Source organism: Peromyscus eremicus, chromosome 15, assembly GCF_949786415.1.
Source record: "Peromyscus eremicus chromosome 15, PerEre_H2_v1, whole genome shotgun sequence".
In the NCBI taxonomy this organism is placed as follows: domain Eukaryota; kingdom Metazoa; phylum Chordata; class Mammalia; order Rodentia; family Cricetidae; genus Peromyscus; species Peromyscus eremicus.
The window spans coordinates 37,358,274-37,382,728 of NC_081431.1; the positions used below are offsets into that span (position 1 = coordinate 37,358,274).

At 36.0% G+C, this 24,455-nt stretch overlaps 1 protein-coding gene across 2 annotated transcripts in view; it reads left to right on the forward strand.

Moving 5' to 3' along the window:
• Positions 1-24,455, forward strand: part of Rasal2 (RAS protein activator like 2) — a 300,128-nt gene that overhangs the window by 122,596 nt on the left and 153,077 nt on the right. For both annotated transcript variants that reach the window (XM_059280774.1, XM_059280775.1), the window contains exon 2: positions 14,778-14,905. In XM_059280774.1, coding sequence (XP_059136757.1) covers positions 14,778-14,905 — 128 coding nt within the window. The remainder of the gene's footprint in view (positions 1-14,777; positions 14,906-24,455) is intronic.

Consider the following 24,455-nt stretch of genomic DNA (forward strand, 5'->3'; position numbering starts at 1 on the left):
TATTATTTATCGTACAGGAGAAACACAAACCCATAGAGTTACATGAGACAATCAGGTTTCAACCTGATGTCTCAAATGCTACTTAGCTATTTATAAAGATAAGTAGAAGTCTTGTAATCAGCTTCTCCCTCTGTGGTGGTTTGAATAAGAATGGTCCCCATAGGCTCATACATTTGAACACTTAGTCACTGGGGAATGGCACTATTTGAAAGGATTAGAAGGATTAGGAGGTGTGGCCTTGTTGAAGAAGTATGTCACTTGCGGGTTGGCTTTGAGGTTTCAAAAGCCCATGCCAAGCCCAATGTTTCTAAGGATGTGGATCAGAATGTAAGTAGCTCTCAGCTATTGCTCTACCATCATGCTTCCTGCTACGATAATAATAGACTAAAAACCCCTGAAACTGTAAGCAAGCCCCCAATTAAATGCTTTCTTTTCTAAGAGTTGCATTAGTTATGGTATCTCTTCAAAATAATAGAATAGTGATTATGATACCCTCCTTTTGAGAAGTTTTACTTTGTAGCATATAAGGCAGGCCTCAAAGTCATGATCCTCCTGCCTCACCCTGCCAAGTGCTAGAATTATAAGTATAACTGGTTTTCTTTACTGATCTCTGTGTTCTTTAAATAGACTTAAACTACCCCCAAATAGGCACTGTCCTAGTCCATTTGTTATAAATAATAGTAGATGAGGTTACACCTCTAAAGACTCACTTAAAGTAGGTAGTCCTGTATTACTTTAAGTCTGCACCATGGAAGAAAGATGAAATTATAGAAGTATTGAGGGCTTTAATATTGGTTTCCTTTTTTATCCATGAGGTTGACATTAAGCACCATAATTTTGGAGTTTCCTTTTAACCATTTTGTAATTTGGCAGGACCTAGCTATTAAAGTAGATAATGTTAAAAAAGTTTAATTCTTAGTATAATTGGTTGATGCACTGGTCCAGGCTACATGAATGAAAATAAAGAACATTTAGCTTTCCCACTCTCACTCAAACTCCACCTTCATCTAACCTATGTTCACAAAGTTATTAACTTTTAACTTTTTCAGAAGTTTTATTTTCTACTTGTCTTTGAATTTTTAAGTAACTCAGTTATTCACACATAAAACAATAGGCTTACCTATAGGCCACCACATCCATCCAGCCTTTACATACAAAACCTCTTTAGTAAAACAATCCTTTACTTTAATTCAGGTTTTAAAATTCTCAACTTAGATGTACAGTCATGATGTTATTCCCTTATAAAAGAAGGAAATTGAAAAAACAATTTCAGAAAGGTAACATTACTTGCTAAAGGAAGAATAGTTTGTTACACTGGTTTGTCACACCAGAGAGATAGATAGATAGATAGATAGATAGATAGATAGATAGATAGATAGATAGATAGATAGTCAGTCTATAGACAGTCAGCTTTGCCGATCTTTGGACACCACTGGATGCTCTACATTCCATTATATTTTGATAGCACCTGTCTATTATTGTCATGGATTCTACATTTTCAATTCCTGGGCCTCTGATACTTAAGACCAATTTGAGTACAGAAATCAGAGGCTCTATCATGTATCATTTTTCAGATTTGCTAGTTTGTTATAATAGTTCACAGAAGTCAAGGAAGCAGTGCTAGTGGGATAGTATAAAAGATATTAATGAGGCCAGGCAGTGGTGGCACAAGCCTTTAAATCTCAGCACTGGGGAGGCAGAGGCAGCCAGATTCTAGGAGTTTGAGGCCAGCCTGGTCGACAGAGCAGGTTCCAGGACAGTCAAGGCTGCACATAGAGATCCTGTCTGGAAAAAGCAAAAACAAACAAAACAAAACAGATATCAACACCATACAACCTCCTATGTGGGCCCTGTTGTATGGTGTGACTCCTTCCCACCCTTTTTTAAAATACACCAGACACTAGATATTTAAATATAGGCGCCTGTGGAAGCCATTCTTATTCACACTATAACACTTTCATTTTTACCTTTTCTCTGTTGTGACCTTCACACATTATTTCTTATATTCAGTTTTCTTATTCTCTGTAGTATGAATGTGTATCTTCATTCTTTAACTTCATTATCTAAATATTCACTATACTGACTGAGAGGTTGTGTTTTGTTTTGTTTTAGCTTAAATAAACTAGTAATAGTCAAGTATTACTAAAGGGAATCCACATGTGTATTTGGGCCCCAACCTACAAATTGTTCACAAATCTGGATGAGAGCTTATTCAGTAGGTGCACTATCCTATATCAACTCTTTTCCCTAAAGGATTTTTTTTTATAATTTTGTTTTTAAAAAAATGTGCAATATCTGTTTGTCTGGCCAGCCAGCCAGCCAGCCAGCCAAAATAGGGCTTCACTTTATAGTTCCAAATTAGTCATGAACTTACTGTGTAGCTCAAGCTGGCCTCAAACTCCTAAATGGTGTGGTTGTAAAAGTGAGCCACCATACCTGGCTTCAGTCTTTCCATCTTCTAAAATAATGAAAACATATGCAAGCCTAGGAGGAGTGAGAAAACTCCTCCTGAGAAGAAATGATAAACACTAATGAGGTACCAAAGGCAGAAAGACAAGATATAACCTTGGCCATGCAGGAGTCCTTATGTACCATGCATCTGCATTTTTTATTTGTGAGAAAAGCAAAGACAACTCCATTCATGGTGCTGTTTGGTTTTTGTTTGTTTGTTTGGGGTTTTTTTTTTTGGTTTTTTTTGTTGTTGTTGTTGTTCATAATCAACTCTGTTCCTTTATTTATTTATTTTTTTAGAGGAAGGTTGTTTTTTATTTTATTTTATTTTTTCTTAACATTTATTTTACAGTGTTCTGTCTGCATGTTTGCCTGTATGCCAGAAGAGGGCATCGGATGTCATTATAGATGGTTGTTAGTCACCACATGGTTGCTGGGAATTGAACTCAGGACCTCTGGAAGAGCAGCCAGTGTTCTTAACCTCTGAGCCATCTCTCCAGCCTGGTGCTGGTTTTTTATAAAGTCTTTAATTTTTAATGTTAACATTCATCATCTATCTTTAATAAATCATTATTTATTAATCTTATAGTATGTTTGCAGTATAGAATGAGAATATGTATCTGATACTATAGTTATACTTACCAACACATTCATTAAACATCAAAGAATTTGTGTTGGCATTTTAGTATGAAATCTTTACATAGAACATTAGTTATATAGAACATTAGTGATCCTCAGGGTTTTGGGGAAATTAATAGTTTTATATGAACTTGTTAAATTTTATTTTCTCATTTAAAATCGTAGACTGCTTCTTCCCATTGTATTAAGATTTGCCATCTGGCACATTTTCAGAAATGGATTAGGTTTAAGAATGTCTGGTCTGTATACTTATGTTGATATATCACAAAGAAAAAGCTAATTGTTGCTTTTTACTGCTTTGTAGCCTTCTACTGTAGGTGTTTCTTCCCTTTCTCCTTGAAGTTTTTGTTGTTGTTATTTGTTTTGTAAAGAAGAATGATTTTTCACTTCTAATTCAGATCAGTGTACTGCATCAAAGCAAAGCTCATTGAATTGGGTTGTTCTTTAACTGGATTCATTAAAAAAGACGTTATCGCCATGTAGTGGTGGCGCACGCCTTTAATCCCAGCACTTGGGAGGCAGAGGCAGGCCAATCACTGTGAGTTCAAGGCCAGCCTGGACTACAGAGTGAGTTCCAGGAAAGGCACAAAGCTACACAGAGAAACACTGTCTCGAAAAACAAAAAAACAAAAACAAAAAAGAAAAAGAAAAAGAAAAAAGACAGAGACTTGTGATTCAAACAGGATACAATTTAGGAAAGATGCATACAAATTTTGTTTCAGTTGCCACTGTGCTTTAGAGACAGGTAGAGCCATTAAAAGATTTTTAATGTTGCCAGACCTTCCCAGCTTGTCTGCCTTCTTATGTAGAGATAATGTCACAGTGCAGGCTGTGTAGCCATTTTTAAAAGTCCAGACATTGATAGCTCAATAGTGATAAACTACTTACTCTTTTTCTCCTCTCCTCACTAAGAATCACATTCCTTTGCAAGCTCTAGCCTTCCTCCAGAGCATCTGCCCCTACAGAAAAAAATGATGAGAGTCAACTCAAATAGAGACAAGTGTGGGCTATATTATTAATATAGCAAGAGGCACTAAATATAATAAAATGAATGCATGTGACATGCTTTCAAGATTCTTAGTATAGTTCCTTTTTCTACCTGTAAGAAATGTGTTGCTCAAAAAGGACCTATAGTTTTGGTCATTTAGTAATAATAGAACATCATGGTCATATTTTAAACAAACAGACTAGTATTTTCTTATACTTCAATTAACACAATATAATACTTTAAGAAAAATTGTATATGGACTGTTTTTCCCTTAGAGTTAAAATATAAATTGGTTGTTTTGTGCAATTTTTTGTTTTTCTGTTTAAGAAATTTAATAAGCACAATAGGTGTATATGATCTATTGCAATTAAAATATAGACTGCAATGGACTGCCATTTATCATCTTGACATTGACATCATTCATAAATCAATTTAGTTATCAAGGTCATATAGTTGCTTAAGCAGTGCTTGACCCAATGTGGGAGTTATGGGACTTAATCTTCCTAATGCATGTCTGAGAAGTGAAAGACAAGCGTGTGATTTTCTCTGCCTGCTCTTGACAGCATGTGTGATCAGGGGCAGTATACAACTAAGGCAAAGATATAGGTGAAGCAAGGTAGGAACATCATAGGAATTGCTTTAAATCCCAGCTATCTAAAAATATAGGAAATTCATTTGAGTGAGCTCTGCTATTCAGATGTTTCCTTCTTTACATATGTGAGATATATATATATATATATATATATATATATATATATATATATATACCAAAACCAAGTTCTCTCTTCGCAGAACTTAATAGAGAACTCATTCATCCTTGTGGTACAGCAGAGTTAGAACTTCTGTGCTTGAGTTATCCTACTGCTGAGACTGAGAGTCAAGCTACAGAGAGACTTAATTTCTAAGGGAAATTACCAGAAAGAAGTATACTATGCACTCACTCCCCTCTCATCCCCTTCTCCCCTCTCTTTTATCACTCCCCTCTCCTTCTCTTATGAAGGGTAATGGTGAGCATAGGAACTTGCTTACTAGATATCAGTGTTCAAGTAATATAGAAACTAGGCCTATGTGTTTGAGAAGTAAATTAACATGATTTTTGTAAGGTTCAAAGATGCAATATAAATTTGTTTTAACAAATAATATGATCTCATAGTGAGTTTTCAGTAATGTAGAAACAAATTTTTGATTTGATGAATTTATATCTTAAGTGTATTGGCTTATCATTAATGTCTTCATTATTCTTTAAGTTGCATAGAGCTTTGTTTAAATTTGCACTACGTCCATTGGTATGTATAAATTAGCATGTAATATACTACCCCAAAGTTTCATTGTTTGTCAGGGTAAAGCAAAGTTCACAGGTAACAGGTGTTATCATTCTGACAAAATTTAGGTGTTCTGGTAACAGGATACTTTCTGACGTTTCAGTAGAATAGAAAGTAGACAGTAATCAAGAGAAAAATTAATGACCTGAATGGACTTGACTTTTCTTTTTCTGCTTTAAGAATAAAGGAGAGGGGCTGCAGAGATGGCTCAGCAATTAAGAGCACATATGCTCTTCTCAAGACCCAGCATTCAGTTCCTAACACCCAGGTCAGTTGGCTCACAATTGCCTGTAACTCCAGCTCTGGGGAATCTGAAAGACTCTTTTGACCTTAAAGGCACTGCACTGAGGTGCACACCCTATGCCTTCCTCCCCCTCCCCCATACATGTAATTTAATAAAAAAAATAAAATAACATTCTTAAAAATATAAAATACAATGAAAACTGGGTGTAGCTGAAGTTTTTCTGTGTCCCACCTGGCCCATGGTCAGGACAGATCTCTCTCACCTGCCTGTCCTGCAGCTGCTTGGACCAAGTAAACACAGAGGGGCTTATATTAATTAAAACTGCTTGGCTATTAGCTCAGGCCTACCACTGACTAGCTCCTTACACTTAAACTCAGACAATTTCTGTTAATCTGTATGTCACCACATTTTCCATGGCTTTACCTATGTGCCATTACATGCTGCTCCCTAGATGGTGGGCTGGTGTCTCCTGACTCAGCTGTCCTCTCCCAGAATTCTCCTTGTCTTCTTATCCTGCCTATACTTCCTGCTTGGCTACTGGCCAATCAACATTTTATTAAACCAGTGTATAAAAGCATTATTCCACAGCATTTCCCCTTTTCTGTTTAATTAAAAAGGAAAGTTTTAACTTTAGCATAGTAAAATTATATATAATAAGACAATTATCAAGCAAGAATTACAGTTACAATATCTAGTCTCTTTATATTTGGCAAATTTAAAGAAAATATTTTATTTATCCTATATTTGTGAGTCCAAGAATATCTACCTTATCTCTTATCATAACCAAGGAAGACCATAATTTTAACTATCTAGTCTTCAACTACATCAAAGACCTCATAAGGATATAATATTACCTAAGTAAACAGGAAGAGCATTTTAAACAACTTCCAAAGCTCTAGAAACGACAGAGACAGATGCCTGCCTGGACAGTCATCCAAAGTTCCTCTGCAGCATTGGGGCATCCATCTTCAACCCATAGGCCTAGTCTCTCAGTCACTTTTTTTGTGTGTGTCCTGTAGAATGTCTGGCAGTTTCTTCTGTGAAGCAGGAACCTGAAGGACCATCTTGCCTTGCAAATTTCAATGATCACCTTTCTATGGGTCCTGCATGTCCAGTTGATACAACATTTTGTCAAGCAATCCATGCAAGAACAGTTTCTTGCCCAAATGGCTATTTTTGCCAAGAAGAAAATAAACTCCATATGGAGTGTCTTCGACACCCATCTTTCTCTTTGAAGTAAATCGGTGCTGCCAGGAGCAGACATGTCTCATTGTCCAGAAAGTCTAAGTTGTTAAAACATTTTAAATGCCATAATCTGTAGGTTTTTGAAGTATTTGAAGATTTCCTACCTAATTGAAATATATCTATGTAGACCTAGAAAACTTAACTAACATGACTATAAGTTTGATTATCATAGATGACTATTTATCTGTATTTTTCTACTATACACTACAATTTCAAGTGAGTTGCACAAACAAAATACTTTAAACAAGTGTAGAAATATACATACAGTATAACAAAATTAACTTTAAATTTATTTCAATAAACTAAAATCTATAGCATTGTAAAATATTTATCCTATATTTCTATATCATGTCTCCCTTTCTTCTTTTAGAAAGAGATTGTTTGTGACCAATAACAATTTGTAATCAATGACCTAAATAAAGACAAACATCCATAATCCATTTTTTGAGGATGTGGGCATAGTATTTTAGGCTACTTCTTGCTGATAAAGGGCACTTTATATTATGGGGATACAAAGAAAATTTTAGGATTATAGTCAAGTCCTGACTGGAATAGTCTGTAAGGCTGCATTGTCTGAGCCAGTTGCCATGAAACTGTTTTGGATGTGGGAACCTCTGGGCCATGGTGTCATCGGAGACCTTTCAGGGAGTCTTGGCTGGTCAAACCTGATCCATCTTAACCTGGAATAAATCCATAGCCTCTTGCTTCTTGAGGAAACAAAAGCAAAGCCTCCTTTCCAAAGCAACATCTGGGGGGAGATAGTTTAGTCAGTAAAGTACAAGCATGCAGATTTGAGTTTGAGTTCCAAGCACCTATGTAAAAGCCCTGCATGGCTGCATGTATGTGCATTTCCAACACTTGGGGACATGAGGCACAATCAGATCCCTAAAGTTTATTGGCCATCTAACATAGTGAATCAACAAGTTCTAAATTTAGTAATATACCTTGTCTCAAAAAGTAAGGTGGAGTGCCAGTGAGATAGTGGATAATGGTGCACCCTGACAACCTGAGTTCAATCTTTGGGATCCATGTGGTAGAGGGAGAGGACTGACTGCCACAAGTTGTCCTCTGACCTCCGCATGTTCGTTGTGGCATGGATCCACATGTGTGTACATGAGCACAGAGAGATAAATGTAATCTAAAAAATAGTGGGGAATGATAGAGATAGATAACCTCTGGCCTCCACATACATGCCCCTGCATCTATGTGTACATACATATATTAACATAAATATAAAAGAGACCAAATTGATGATACCTATGGTAGGTTGTAAGCAAACACCATTAATACAGTAATTAAAAATGCTTAGGTCATCTATCTTCAGTATCTTGTAGACTTCCTGAGCAGCATGCATGCTCTAATTATTGCATTGCTAAGTTGTCTCTAGGAACTGAGAATGTAGCTTAGTGATAAAGCACTTGCCTAACATGCACAAAGCCCTAAGTTTAGTCCTCAACACTGTGGAGGAAAATTGCCTATAGAATACTACCAAAGATAGAACATATTTTTAAAGCTGTGTGACAAGGATTTTAATATCTATCAGGAAAATTTCTTCTAAAAATGCATCTTGTAAATTGGCCTGCTAAATGTATTATGAATATTGATTAAAACTATTTTGAAAATTTGGGTCAAAAGAAATATATTTCTTTGTATATTTAAAGCAGTGAATGTTTTACGCTAATTTAAGGAGCATTGCTCTGTTTTAAAGCTATTCCTTTATGTTTACTTCTATAATAAGTAATCACCCTAATCTCAGCCTTCATAAAGTATTTCTTGTTCTCTGAGACTGGAACCCAAAACGTGTTCATTGAATTTCAGAGTTTATAAGAATATGCCATTTTCTAAGCCAGGTGAGCTCTGGTATGAAAATTAAAACACACCTAAATAAATATATAGATCTACATTTCCTCAACAGGTTATGATAATTATTTATTTGAATTGTATTTCTTTAATGACATATTAAAAATCTCTAAGATAAATTTCCCCAAAACTGTTTTTTTTCTTTTTCTATTTTTTTAAGTGCACTAAGAGCAGATGAGAAGGTATTGAGATTGGTTGAAACGTTAGGGTTTCTATTGCCTGAAAGAGTTGCTGTAAAATTCCTATAAAGCTTACTCTGAAAGGCAGTAACTTAACAGTGGATCTTGTTGGTTATGTCCTAAAATTATAACTTTGAAATAAAGAAAGGCCACATGAAAATTTTAATTTCATTTAAAAGCAACTTTTGTGAGTTTTAAGAAACTATGATATACAAAAATATTTTCCACAGCATTTCTTTTTTTTTTGGGGGGGTGCATTACTGCGTGGGCCTTAGACTTGTCCTTTTCTCTTTCAACATCCAATCACATTTACTAACTCTTTGTGATTTTTTTTTTTTTTTTTTTTTTTTTACATTTCCCTAAGTATGAGAGGGGAAAGTTACGTTTCATTAGGCATTATCTGTGCCTAATGAAACTTGCAGCTTCATCTTTATCGTGTGAGATGCCATGGTAATCCTTTTGTCTCATTACAAGGAAGGGCTAATGCCAGATAGGACTCATTTCTTGTCAGCTACTTAAGCATTTGAAGGAGACCAGAGTTTGGAATTTATATTTACTGATAGACCAAATAACCCAGTATTGTAAATGTTATTTTGAATTATTTGGGAAAAAAATAGATTGCTCTGAATCTTTGTAAATGAGCTTCCCTTTTAGATTTTATTTATTTATTTTTTTGTTTTGAAAACTATGTTGGACTTCCTCTTTAAAATTAAAGCAGAATCATAACTACATAATTTACTTTATGAGCATTTATTAGCAATTTGTATTTCTATTCTTTGTTCTTTTTTCTCATCTCTTTTGTGCTGTTCTTCCACCTCAGACCACTAGAGAATTACCAGTCCTGATTCCTGTTTCAAAATATAGGTTGCATAAGCTCTTACTATTTCCACTTTGAACAATCTAGTGCAGATTATAATCATCTCTAGATCAGCCCATTATATTAATCTCCCATTTGCCAAAACCTCTAGTCCTTTACTCACTCACTTGATTTTATAACATACAGCCAGTTTTCCTAGAATTTTCCTTTGCCTTCCTGTTGACACATGGCTGGTTGTTTCCAGCTTATGATCTGTGGAATCCTGGAGTCCCAGGACCCCCTTTCTAAGTTAACATTGTTGTCATAAGACTGAAAGGTAGTTGTAGAAATTCTTTCCTGGGAAAATATCAGGAACACTTACCACATCCTTATTAAGCTAAAATAACGAACCAAAGCATAGTTCCATCAGAGTTCAGCCTAGGGAACCAATGAGTCTTGGGGGCTGCTAATAAAGTTTGGATAAGGAATTACTCGCAGGAGCATGTTGGACCCCAAAGCAGCTACACTCAAGAGTCTTATGACTTCTCCATACCTGCATAAATGGTTTTCCCCCTATATTAACCCTTTCTTTTCTCTATAATCTGAACACTTGCCAAGACCAGAAGGCTATGTGCAATTAGAACAGAATTGCTTACAGATAGCCAGGAGACACTTGAGGGAGTTGCCAGAATCCCAGGTGTGGTTTCAGCGACCTTCCCCAGCCCCTTCTTACGAGGGAACATCAGTAATCAACAAGCTCTATCTCAGGGGACTCTTGAAAATGGTCACAATTATTCTGATTAATAGGAGGGCTGTTATGCTCAGAGGATAGCATTCTACAACAGATCATGGTCATTCCATATATGCTATATGGCAAACATTTTCCAGAAAAGGAAAGACATAATGCTGATATTTCAGGGAAAACAACCAACAGCATTTATTGCTAGAGAAAAATTCATGACCCAAACTAAAATTACAGTTTTATCTGCTACCTTGAGCTTGACAGTTTCACTAAATCCAAAGAACTTCTGATCAGAGCAAGACAATTGCGAAGATTGATGAATGTAGGGTTTTTTATCGTATATAAATATAATCATTTGGAAGATGGGAAATCACAGCCAACCAGTCTTTTCTAAATGATCAACACCTAATGTTTATAAACTTACGCGTATGGAGTAAAAAGAGCTAATCCAAAGGAACTGCAGACAAGTGAATTTTAAGGTGTTTATCTGTAAAGTTTATTGCTGTAGTTTCAGATTCTACATTGTACTGACTCCTTCTACTTATTCTTGCAAAAATTCTTATCAGATTTTGGTACTATATTGAAGAAGAATGCCCATAATTATTTAAAAACACTAATAAAATACTACTGCTATTTCAACCTTCATATCTAAGTCCTGATTTTCTCTTATATGTTAACCAAAATAACTACAGAAACCAATTGGATATAGAAACATAAAAGAACTGGGCTGTCTTCTATTCAGCCAGTCTTTGAGGACGTTTGAAAAATGTGAAAACAGTGTCATTGTTTTAGATTTTAAAAATAGTTATGTTTCATTAAAATGTATTTTAATATCAATATATGGTAGATTTTAGTTTCTAATATAATTCATGTTGATATAACACATATAAATATATTCTCAGTAGTTTTTCAGTTTCAAGGTATCTTGATATAAAAAATTGATAATTTTAAGGCTACAAGGTAATATTCAGTCTTAAAGTGCTTTCTGTAGGAGTTTACTTTGGATTCTTTTTAATGTTTCTAAAGTTATTTAATTTTTGTAATGAGGCCAGCATGTAATGTCCTTAGTATTCTCAAAGGAATGGGATATAGCAAATCTAAAATTGTTTCTAATTTTGCTATTAAGAATCTTCTTTGTAAGTCTGTTATGCTTTTCTCTGGTGAATTGTAGGTACTAAAAATAATTGGAGGTCAGAATTAGAAGTAAGTCACTAGAGTCAAAAATGAAGATTGGTAGAACTGTTAAGGTGGAAAAGGGCAAAAACTTGACCATGTTCTGTTCTTGTAATTCTCGATATGCAGGCCTTGCTATTAGTCTTTCAGCTAGCCAAAGGAAAGAGGACGTGATAGAATGACTAAATTAAATTTATAATCTTAAAAAAAATGTTGGGGATTTATTGTTGTTGTTGCTGTTTGTTTTTATTAAAATATTTCTTAAATCAATCCAGAAATACTAAGCAGAACAAAAATAATCACTTATTTCTTGGTCGTCTTCTATATAGTTCATAAAACTATTTTTTTAAAAAACCTGCTGGAAATAGCTATAAAAATAAACAATATTGGCCTCTGGGATGGCTCATCAATCTCTCATTTTAGACCAATTTTTAAAAATGCTTCCTCTTTCATCCTACATTTAACAATGAACTTAAATGATTCTGGGGATCAATATGCTTTATTGTTTCTTATTTCACATACCATGAAGAAACTAGAATAAAATTCAGGCTACACGAAGGGAAAATGTTGGGAGGCTTAAGAAAATTACTCAGGATCACACAGATAATTTAAGTTTTCTTAAGTTTAGTGCTAATACAGATTTATATTTTGGCAGGAAACATGGATTCTGTCATAAATACAGTGTCTAAAAGTCTAATTTTTAAAGGGTGAGATCTATCAATGCCATTGTGCTCTTGTATCAGTCATAAAGTACAGTGGAGAGTTTGGGTTATGCATGGCTAACTTGTGTAATAATGTTAGGCACTTGAATAAAACCTGTCTAGGTTACTGTGTTTCTACTTAATGTAGATCTAGCTCTCTGTGTTTTAAGTTGTCTTAATAGTTGACTCTGGAATTAAGGCTACTACATTGTGATAAAATGTAACTCATTTGTCTAAAGCATATGACTCTAATCAGTTTTGACATAACTTTTAACTATAGACAAGAATATTATATACATTTCCAAAGGGTTAAGAATGTATTTAAGTTTTTCATAATACTTTTGGAAAACTTCAGAATAATTTAAGATGCAGTTCTAACATTAAATAAAGATGCTTAGACTAACAAAGGGAAAGCTATAGGTATGGAATGGAGATTCTGTAAATGCTGTATGTAACTAGTGTGTGTTTTGCAGAACAGATAGAAATAGGATGCTGAGGCAATAAATTCCTATGAGTCAGTACTCTGTCTAGCCAAACTCTTAGTATTATTGGTTCTTAGACCTTGAATTCTTTTTGGAGGAATTGATGAGCTCCCTAAAATAAGACTTAGTTAAATATACTTATAGAGGCTAGGAATTTAAGCCAAAAAATATATGGGATTTGAGAGGAGAGATATGTATTAAGAGCTTTGATCATTGAGTTGTAGCTTTCTACACATGTCTTCTTTAATTTTGCTATTTGGGTAATTACAACCTGAGACAGTTAGAAGTCATTTGCATTTATTGAAATCAATGCCATTCATACATGCTATTTAGGATTTGCAACAGCCTTTCCGTTGTAGGTATTTGTTTTCTACTGTCTTCAGTTTGGATTGCTTCTGTAGCTTATCTTAATAGTAACAAATAAGGCATTTGAAGCAATTGTTTTTGTATATTCATAAAAAGTAATTAGTCCTTTGTAGCTAAACAATTTTCATTATATGTAAGGAACTATCCTAAAAGCTTTATTTAATCACTTAATATGTAGTTATTATTAAGGTATGTTCCACATTTCACAGTACAAATGAGTCAACAGTTCGTATTAAAAAAATTTAAAGGAGCAAAGGGTAATAGTGATCAATTGGTACTTGGAGATTGTTAGCACATTTTGCTTTAGTGTTAGGCACCCTCACCTGTGGTATTGTGTTCCCAAAATATTGTACACCCTAATAAACTTATCTGGGGTCAGAGACTAGATACAAAGGTTAGAAAATGGTGGCACTCACACCTTTAATCCTAGCACTCCAGAGGTAGAAATCCCTCTGGATCTCTGTGAGTTCAAGGCCGCATTGGAAATGGCCAGGCATGGTGACACATGCCTTTAATCCCAGAAAGCGAGCCTTTAATCCCAGGGAGTGGTGGTAGAAAGCAGAAAGGTATATAAGGCGTGAGGACCAGAAACTAGAAGCTTTTGGCTGGTTAAACATTTGGCTGGTTAAGCGTTCAGGCTTTCGAGAAGCAGTTCAGCTGAGATTCATTCTGGATGAGGACTGAGAGGCTTCCAGTCTGAGGAAACAGGATCAGCTGAGGAACTAGCAAGGTGAGGTTGGCTGTGGCCTGTTCTGTCTCTCTGACCTTCCAGCATTCACCCCAATAACTGGCCTCAGGTTTGATTTAATTAATAAGACTATTGAAGATTCATGCTACACTCACCTTTTAAGATGCATAGCAGTAATACATCTTTAGATCTTTCCTTGAGGAAATTGTTTTGTACATTTTAAGATCTTACTGGCCTCTAGTGGTAATATAATGCTATAGTTTAAGTAGCTCCAATTCTTATTAATATAAATCCCTTTTGTAAAAGTAGTCAGTCCGCTCTTAACTTTGTTCACTCAGGTTTTTTTTTTTCCTTTTTCATTTTTGATTTTTCCAAACAGGGTTTCTCTGTGTAGCTCTGGCCATCCTGGAACTCTCTCTGTAGAGGTTGGCCTCGAACTCACAGAGATCTGCCTGCCTCTACCTCCCAAGTACTGGGATTAAAGACATGTACTACCACTGTCTGGCTACTCACTCAATTCCTGATTAATTGTATTTTCAAAATGTACATTAACATCCTCTTTGTCCAAAGACTAGAAATCTTTTTCCTTTCTTCTTTTCTCTGTGTTATCCCGACTTCTTTATTTTGAGTAGTATTGGTTTAGCTCTGAAGCAGCTTCCTATGGTTTAAGTTTAAATACTATGTTGATTACTATATCAAGTTTGTGCTAAGTTTTCTTCTTGAATGTTTGAGCTTCTCTGCATATTGTAGGACCAAGTCTTCCTTACGCCGTTATAATAGTTTGAGATTCATGTTTTGAGTAACTTCTGTTAATTTGCCTTTATTAAATATTGTATTTCAAATACTGATATCCCAGGTATGAGAATGGTGTGTTAATTTGTTTTTCTCTTTTGCTATACAGATGTAAAAGGACCACCCACCCATCGTCTGTCGTGTGGTCAGTCACCCTACATTGAGACAACATCATGGGAGAGGAAGTACTGCATCCTCACAGACAGCCAGTTGGTGTTGCTCAACAAGGAGAAGGAGGTAAGATGCAAAGCTAATATTCATTTTTAAACACATTTCTGAAATTATGTACTTTTTATTAGCATTTTGATAAAGTTGCATTATACAAATATAGGCTCTAGCAACCATATGCTACAGTCTAAAAGGGTGCTTTGGTCATAACGATTATGTTGCTGCAATGAAATAGCAAGTTCCACAAGAGCGGACTGGATTTTGAATAAGAAAACAATGAAAATCATACTGAGTTGATTAATTTGGAGTGGGAAGGTATTAAGTTGTGGAAACCTGATCCTGCAAATGGTCTAGAGGGACTAATTCTATCAGTTTACTCCTGTGCTGACTAGTTTTCTGTCATCTTGATACAAGGTAGAGTCATTTTGGAAGAAGGATCCTCAGTGGAGATGATTGGCCTCTGGGCAAGCCTATGGTATATTTTCTTGATTGATGTCGGAGGGCTTAGCTGGCTGTGGTGGTGCCACCCCTGGATGGGTAGTCCTGAATGTGATAAGAAAGCAGGCTCAGAGGCAGGAGGATCTCTGTGAGTTCAAGGCCAGCCTGGTGTACAGAGCGAGATCCAGGACAAGAACCAAAACTACACAGAGAAACCCTGTCTTGAAAAACAAAAACAAACAAACAAACAAGCAAACAAAAAAGAAAGCAGGCTCAATAAGTCATGAGGAGCAAACTAGTAAGTAGCTGTCCTTTCTGGCATCTGCATCAGCCTCCAAACTCCTGCTGTGTTTGAGTTCCTATCCAGACTTCCCTCAGGATGGACTGTGATTTGAAACTGTAAGCGGAAATAAACCCTTTTCTCCCCATGTCACTTTTGGTAACTGTGTTTTATCATAGTAGTAGAAACCCTATGTAAGACAAAACCCAATGAAAGCAGACTGTGCACTCAGCAGATTAGTGGAAAGATTTTGATAAATGGACAGTTTAAAGAATGGGAATGCCGGGCGGTGGTAGCGCACGCCTTTAATCCCAGCACTCGGGAGGCAGAGCCAGGTGGATCTCTGTGAGTTCGAGGCCAGCCTGGACTACCAAGTGAGTTCCAGGAAAGGCACAAAGCTACACATAGAAACCCTGTCTCGAAAAACCAAAAAAAAAAAAAAAAAAAAAAGTGTGGGAAGAATAAGGACCTCATCAAAGGATAGAGAAGTACCCATGAACTAGCAACCACAGAAAGCAGCTATAACTGTAGTCCTCGGGACAGTGGATGAAAGCAGCATTTTTGTAGGTCAGTGAATCATAATTGCATGACAGGCAAAAGAACACAGCCTATCCCAAAGAAATAAGAGAGAACAAACACCCACTTCTTTTTTTTATGACCAGTGTCCTTACTGGCCAAATCTTACTTGAAGGCAGGAGAAAATTGTTTTGATGTGTTGTATAACACTCAGCTTCTTGAACCCATAAGGGAATGATAGCAGAGAGTGTGTACATCTGAGACATATAAAATGTAATTCACATGGACATTATGTTATAGGGACACCTTCTATTCCTTTAGAGCAGTGATTCTCAACTTTCCTAATGCTGTATGTAGCCCTTTAATACAGTATCTCATGTTGTGGTGAGCCCCAACCATAAAATTATTTTCATTGATAACGTCACAACTGTAATTATTCTGCTGTTATGAATTATAATATAAATATCTCTGTTTTCTGATGGCTTAGGTGACCCCTGCAAAAGGGTCATTGCAACCCACAGGTTGAGAACCACTGTGAAAGAGAGAGAGAGAGAAATTCTTTTGAACTTATACCAATTCTATGACATCCAGATCCATCTCAATTGTATATAAAATGACTATGATTTGGTAAAGAAGAGACAAAATGGCAGATACAGAGAAGAAAATATGGGCATTAGCAAAGCACTAATTATATTGATTTCTATATAAAGGACTAAAAAGATGTAGTGGATAGAATACCCATTCAGTAAGGTGTTCTTCCTAAAATGTATGTTCAGAAGAAAGACGGAATGGGAAGCATTTCTTGATTCTCATTTTTATTTTCCTACTTAATTTTTCTCTTCTCTTTTTCCACCCCATCATATCTTTATCTCTGTCACTTTTCTTGCCATCATTCTAAATTTGATAAAGTAGTAATGAAGTGATTTCAGTTTTTGTCTTTTATCTAATAAGCAGAGCTTACTTGAAAGAGCTCAACTAAGGTGCCTCCATAAAGAACTTCATTGTTCTTTTTATCCATTGAAAAAATCTCCCTTACTTAATAATATCTTCCTCTCCATTTCCAATATTTTAGTATTATTATATTTAATTTTATTAAAACATTTCAGTCAAGGTCAGCTCTTTTCAAAATTATGTGTTGTTTCATTAAGATGAATAATAAAAATTCACAGAGTAGGCCGGGCAGCAGTGGCACACTCCTTTAATCCCAGCACTTGAGAGGCAGAGCCAGGTGGATCTCTGTGAGTTCGAGGCCAGCCTGGTCTACAAAGCAAGATCCAGGACAGGCACCAAAACTACACAGAGAAATCCTGTCTCAATAAACAAAACAAAAAAAATTCACAGAATAAATATTAGTATAGAAGATTTATAATTACCCAATTTGAATAAAAACATAATTCAAGATGTTAATTTTAACCAAGCGCCTCTGCTGTCTTTCATTATTGCTGTTAGCAAGGAGTGACATAAACAGATCATTTGGCATCTTTTTCTTTGCCTACATTTTGTTCAGTTCAGGACTGTAGTTTAAAGAGTAGGTAGCACAACATTAAGAAACAAGTTGTATCCAGTACCCATATGTAATCCATCACTAAAAAGTTCCTGCTTACAGAGAAACCCTGTCTCGGAGGAAAAAAAAAAAGTTCCTGCTCAGTTAGGTGCCCCACTCTGGGTCCCCTTTATCTCCTATAGCAATGTCATATGTCCTTTCTCCTCTTTGTGTGGGTGCAGACACATTCGTGTATGGGGAGTTGAGGAATAAATATTGGGACTGGAACCCAGGAAATCCTGCATATTAGTCAAGTACTTTACCACTGAGCTACATTCTCAGCTCATTTATCTTCTTATGGTAGCTATTATAAGTAGTTTTAGATGTCTGAGAACCCTCATTCCCTACGTTTAACTCTTGCTTTGGGTCTCTATATTCCCACTTTCTGCTCTTATCTTCCACTCATCTTTACCCACGTCTTGAAACAATTCATTGTCTGCTGCAACTCAAGATAAAACTTCCTGACCATGGGCATAAACTTACCAGCCGTCTCATGCTCCCACCAACGTGCTTTCTCTGTCATATGGACAATGCTCCTTTAATCTACAAGCCAAGACAAACTGTCCTTTAAGTTCCTTCTTGTCAGGTATTTGATCACAGGAACAAGGAAAGTAACTTCAGATGTTGTCATCCTTACCTGATCTTTTTCATCACTATACTAGTATTTTCTCGTACTTAAAACAGTAAGATCAATTAAAACAACTCAAATTGTATTATTAGCCTTTCATGTGTACCCCATTATATCATTTTAGCAAAAAATATTAGAACGTTTGAACTCATTGTTTCTATTTCTTTTTTTGTCTTCATTTTCCTCCTCCATCCTTCACCCTTTTCCTTTTTCCAGCTTTCTTTCTTCTTTTTTCTTTTGAGACAGTGCTTTGCCTTGTTAATCTAGATTGTAAATCTGAACTTGCCACAGCTCAAGCTTCCTCCAACTCATCCTGTTGCATCAGCTGTCTGAGTGCCAGGAATACAGATGTGTGCTGGGTCTTTCCTCTCTTAAATGTGTTCCAGGCAGACTCTTACCATACAACTCTCCCAGCGTTGCTCTTGCTAAGCTCACTGGTCTTCTCCACACTGTTAAAATCAGTGGTTTGTTCTCAGTCTTACCTTATTTACTCTGTTAATGACATTTCTTCTCTAAAAGTTATTTTCTTCACTTGGCTGCAGTTTTATTTTTGTTTCTTTCTTCTTACTGCTTGTAGTTTCTTCCAAATCTTCTTTATAAATTTATATTGTCCATGTGAGAGCACCACACAGTTCAGTCTTGGACCTCACCCCTTCCTTTGGGATTTTATCCAGTCTTATGACTTCAGATATCCGTCTAATGCTTATGATTCCCAGTTTTCTATATTAAAGACAGATCTCTCTTCTCCAGACTCATATGTCTGTTTGCTGCCTTTAGATATATAATAGCCTTCTCCATCATGGCTCATGCTGAGGCCTGATTTTCACTTCAAAATCTTGAAGAGGTCATTTCCTTCTCCATTGAAAGTGATTCAATCCTTTCAAGTTTTAAAACCCCAAACTTCCTCAACTTACTATAATTCCAAGCAAACTGATTCATCACTATTTTTTTCAAAGTACTTCAGGCATGTTCTTGCCTCAAGAACTTAGACTTTTGTTGTTGTTGTTGCTGTTGTTCAAGCATTCTTTTCTCAGATATCATTGCTCATTTCTTCTCCTACAGCTCTTTGCTTACATATCACTTACTTGGTAAGGCCAGATCTCAACAATGTATTTTCAATTATAATCCCTCTCACATTTCCATCCAGATTTTTTTTTTTTTTTTACATTTTAATATGTTGTTGTGCATACTTATAGTTTACACTGTGGCATTTCAGTAAAATGTATAATGGTCAGATTAGGGTAATTAGCCAATGTGTCATCCCAAATATTTATCTTTTCATTTAAAAAATTTCTAATAGTTTTTTGAAATATACAATTATTGTTGTCAGTCATAGTTATCCTACTATGCTACAGAAAATTAAAGTTGCTGGGCTTGGTGGTGCACACCTTTAATCCCAGCACTGGGGAGGCAGAGGAAGGTGGTTCTCTGAGTTGGAGGCCAGCCTGGTCTACAAAGCAAGTTCCAGGACAGCTAGGGCTGTTACATGGAGAAACCCAATCTCAAAAACCAAAAACAAAAAAGAAGAAAAGAAAGAAAATTAAAGTTAGTCTTGCCACTAGCTGCACCTTGTGTCACTAACTTCTTTTTTTCTCTCCTCTTTTCTCTCCCCTACCTTCATTCTTCTCACTTCAAGTAACCACTATTCTGTTCTCTGGTTATGTGAGATCAACTTTCAGGTTCCACATAGAAATGAATATTTGATCTTTTGGAACAGATTGCAGAAGGAGAGTGATACCCGGGAAGACCCGACCAATCAAGAGTACTGAAGGCCATGCTAGAGAATTCGGTCTTTCCTTTTTTAAATGATCCAGATCACAGAACGTGTTTATTAGGTTAATGATATTGTCAGATTTGCCTCTTAAACAAAGGATTGTATTGGTCATATGGAGCAATGAGTAAAAGAGAATGGAAACAAATAGTTGAGCTAGAAAGAAGAGTATTTCATTGAGCCAAGTAAGGAATGATGAAAGGATGACGTGTATGTTTAAAATAGAATTTAATGCCCTGAGACAGGCAATTTTATTCTACCATTATCAAGTTAGAAATGTTTAAGTCTTTTCAAAAAAGAAAAATATGAAACCATTGCCGTACTTATTATCCAAAAAAGTTTTATATTCTGATAATTAGAGGAAATGATTAGAAATTCATGTTTTATAGAAGGATTGTGATATAATACTTTCTACCCTTTATTCACACAGAAGGATAATTTGGAACTTCTATTGAATAACTGACAGTTTCTTGAAGAGTTTAATAACTTCCCTGTTAAAATTATCTTAAAAGGCTATTTTAAACTCTAATCAACTTATCTTGGAAGTGTTTATTTCTGTGTTTAAAAATCAATCAAGAGTAGCCTGTACAGATTTAAACAGAATCCTTAGCCAGGCACTATTGGAGTCTGTGAAGGTTATAATAATCGAGTTATTACTCATAAATTGAGCGGGTTTTTTTTTTTGCTTTGTTTGTTTTTTAATGTTCTCCTCTATCTCTGTGTGTTTCTTGTCAGATTGGGTAAAATCTGTTTGAGGGATATACGTGGAACATGATAAATATACCAGATTAGCAGTCTGGGAATGTAGCAGAAGGGTAGATCTTGGCAAAATGATCAGAGAAGTTTGCCAAAAAATGTCACCTTCAAAAATAACTCATTGGTTCAGTGAATTTTTTGCATGCAAATAGATATTGCTTATGTGTTGTGAAATTTATTTTATTGCATGGGTCTAAGGAGAAACCCAAAAGACTTGATCCAAAACCCTGCTTTAAGTGGGCATGTGAGGTCTTTGAGGAACTCTGAGTTCCATTTTCCCTTCAAGAGATAAGACCAAGTAAACTACAGATTAAGGAGTGGAGGGGAAATGGTAGAGAACACAATCATGCTCCTCTCAGGTATAGCCAACATAAAAATACAAAAGAAACCTGAATTTGTGTGTTTCTTTTAGCACTTTTAACCTATCAGGGTAAACCTAGATCCATTTTTTTTAAAGCTAAATCTGCTGTCTGTGTTTTCGATTTTTTAAAAGATATATTTATTGTTTATTTTTTGTAAGTGTGTGTTTTGTCTGCATGTATAACTGCACACCAGAAAAGGGTAGCAGATATGGGATCTCATGAGACTACAATATTATATATAAAGAGGGTATCAGATATTGGATCCCATGAGACTACAGTTATATATGGTTGTGAGCTGCTTTTGGGTACTGGGAATTGAACCTACTAGGCCCTCTGGAGGAGCAGCAAGGGTTCTTAAACACCGAGCCAGCTCTCTGGTTCCCATTGTTTAGGATTTTAAACGCTGGATAGTAGTTGTGTAGGCAGCAAGACAGTCTAATGTAATGTTTAAATGTATTTTGCTTGAAGACATATTTAGCCTTAGATATATTGATGAAAGTAGTACTTGGACTTTGTGCAGAACACCTGAAAATTAACTGGTAAACCCTGGAGTTAGGTACCAATAACATATTTCCTTCAGAATAATTTTCTAGTTATTTAACAAATGTAATGTTTGCCTGCTATGTATTTCTGTGTTAGGAATTACATAGAAAGATGCAGTTCTCCTTGTCTATAACAAACTTGGTAATCAAAATAAAGACAAAAAGTGAGACTGAAGAGATGACTGAGAAGCTAAAGTACTTGTAGAATAATCATTTTGTATACTGTGAAGACGTGCTGCTCTCATTGCTTTAATAAAGAGCCAAATGGCCAATAGCTAGGCTGTAAAAGGTTAGATGGGACTTGCAGACAGGGAGAGAGCTCTCTGGGATGAAGGAGAGTGGAGTTGCCAGGAAACGCAGGGAGAAGCAAGGTGAACTTGCCGTGCGAAGAAAGGTACTGAGCCATATGGTAGAATGTAAATAAGAAATATGGGTTAAGTTGTTAAGAGCTAGTTAGTTACAAGCCTAAGCTATCAGCCAAACATTTATAATTAATAACACGTCTCTGTGTGGTTATTTGGGAACTGGCTGTTGGGTCAGAAAATTCTACCTACAGGTACTTGCTGCTTGTGCAAAGGATCCAGGTTCTGTTCCCAGCACCATATTGGATGGCTCACAACTACCAGTAACTCCAGTTTCAGGGAATCTAATGCCCTCTTCTGTCCTCTGCGAACACTTGTATACACGTGATACGCATATACATGTTTGGGCCTGCACACATACACATAAAATTAAATATTTTTAAAAGTGATATTTGATTAATAATACAGTTAAAATGGAAATTAAAAAGAATTTGTACTAAAGAACCTTGATTTAACAACATACATCATTTAGAGTTTACTGGCAGTGGGGGGATTATCAAAGAAAGCTCAATTAAAAAGGGAATTTGATTTTAAAAATGAGGGCTCTAAATATTAATCTGTATATATTGAAAGAAGAAGTGATAAGAAAAAGAAAGGCTAGTAGGAGACTATCATTTCTCTTATCTAAAGCCATGGGTCGCTTCCCAGTGCTCTTTGAATTATACATGGCCTGTGGTATTAAGTGTGGTCATGATATATTTTGGTATTCTGCACTGCTTCTGTCTCTTAAGCTCTAGCCATCTATTCCTCTTCCAAAACACATCTTAAAAAATACATGCTAACTAACCTCTTCTGAGATTATGTTTTTTCCTTTACCTAAAATGGTCCCTATCCTGCCATAAAAAATTTATTCATTCATTTGTGGTTTGTGGCTATTTTAAGATTTGGGGATTGGGTAGTAAGGTACAAACTGTTAATTTACATGAAATTAGTTGAAAGTTATAAATCAGTATAATAACTGGAGTGATGAAAGATTATAATGGGAGGAAGCTAAGGCAATTATATTTTAATGGCCAATTAGGGCATTAGTGCAGAGGGAAGAGTCTTGGAAGTGTCAGTGTCTAGTCTGAACCTTAGGATGAATAGGAGTTTATCTGACAGGTACAGAATAGAAAAGAAATGAGCAATGGTGTTTCAAGTTGGGAGAATAAATAAAACAGGGGCCTGAGCTGTAAAAAAACAATATTAGGGCAAGCAGTTTGGTTTTCCTGAACTGTAAAGTCTGAAATTGGACACAAAGTGAGTGACCAGGTTGTGGGACACCCGTGTACTCTGTTGAGGAGCTTATACTTTATGGGGTAGTACTTTTGAACCAGATCATTGTAGAAACACTTATATGCAATCCTAAAGAGATTTGTGTACTAGTTGAAGTAGAAGTGTTCTCCTTCCCCTGCAAACATAACATCTCTCCTTTGAAAATCACTGCTAGAGCAAAGGAGAACCACTGAAGGGCATTAAGCCTCAGAATGACATGATCATTTTTGCATTTTGAACTAGTATATTTGTAAAATGTAGACTTAAGGGGCAGATACCAGTAAAAAAAAAACTGTTGTAAGAATTTGGATAAGAGAAAATAAGTACTTGGCACTGGCTATGATAGAATAACTAATAGAAGACTAATCCTTATTCTGTAAACAATAAAACCAGCTCCTTCCCCAATATACATATTTATTCATCATTGGATAGTAGGCAGCCTAACACTACAGTGGTCATTTTAATGCACTTGCCATGTACCATTTCCCAGTGGTAGCACAGCAATCCAAACTTCAAGCTGAGGAGGCAGAGAACCTCTGGAGAAGTGCAGATCTACTGAACAGGAGGCTATCCAGATCTTGGCCAAGGGTTCTACTGTTTTTGCAGGGAAGATTTTCCAGAGAACAACTAAGGATTGAGAACCTAGGAGACACTCACTGTTGTGCTGTACAGAGAGGCTTGAACTTGCCAGTGAGAGACTCCTTTAAAATCTCACCACTCCTGAAATCTATGGGAGACCTTACCTCAGACACAGAAATTGAAGCTTAGTAAAGCTAAGTGGTTTCTGTATCTTGGTTTACTGAGTACTTAACGGCCATTTTCAAGGAGAGAATAGTTAGAGACAGCGAGACTAGATGAGCAGTCCTCAGCTTTGCCTGCTTAGAATGTCTTAGCACTGGTAAGGTTTCAAAGCTCCCCTGGGTGATTGCAATTTGGGTGAAAGTTGAGAGTCTTATTATAGATCATACTTTGAGATGCTTATCCATGGTAGGAAGGAGAGAAAGCTACACCTTAAGGCAGTGGCTGTCAACCTTGAGTGAGCATCCGAATCTTGTTAAAACAGAATGTTGAGCTCTGCTACCACATTTCTGATTTAGGAAGTGTGGGCAGAGCCCTGAGAATGTGAATTATAAAAAGCTGTTGAGCTCAAAATAAATTGAAGTTAAT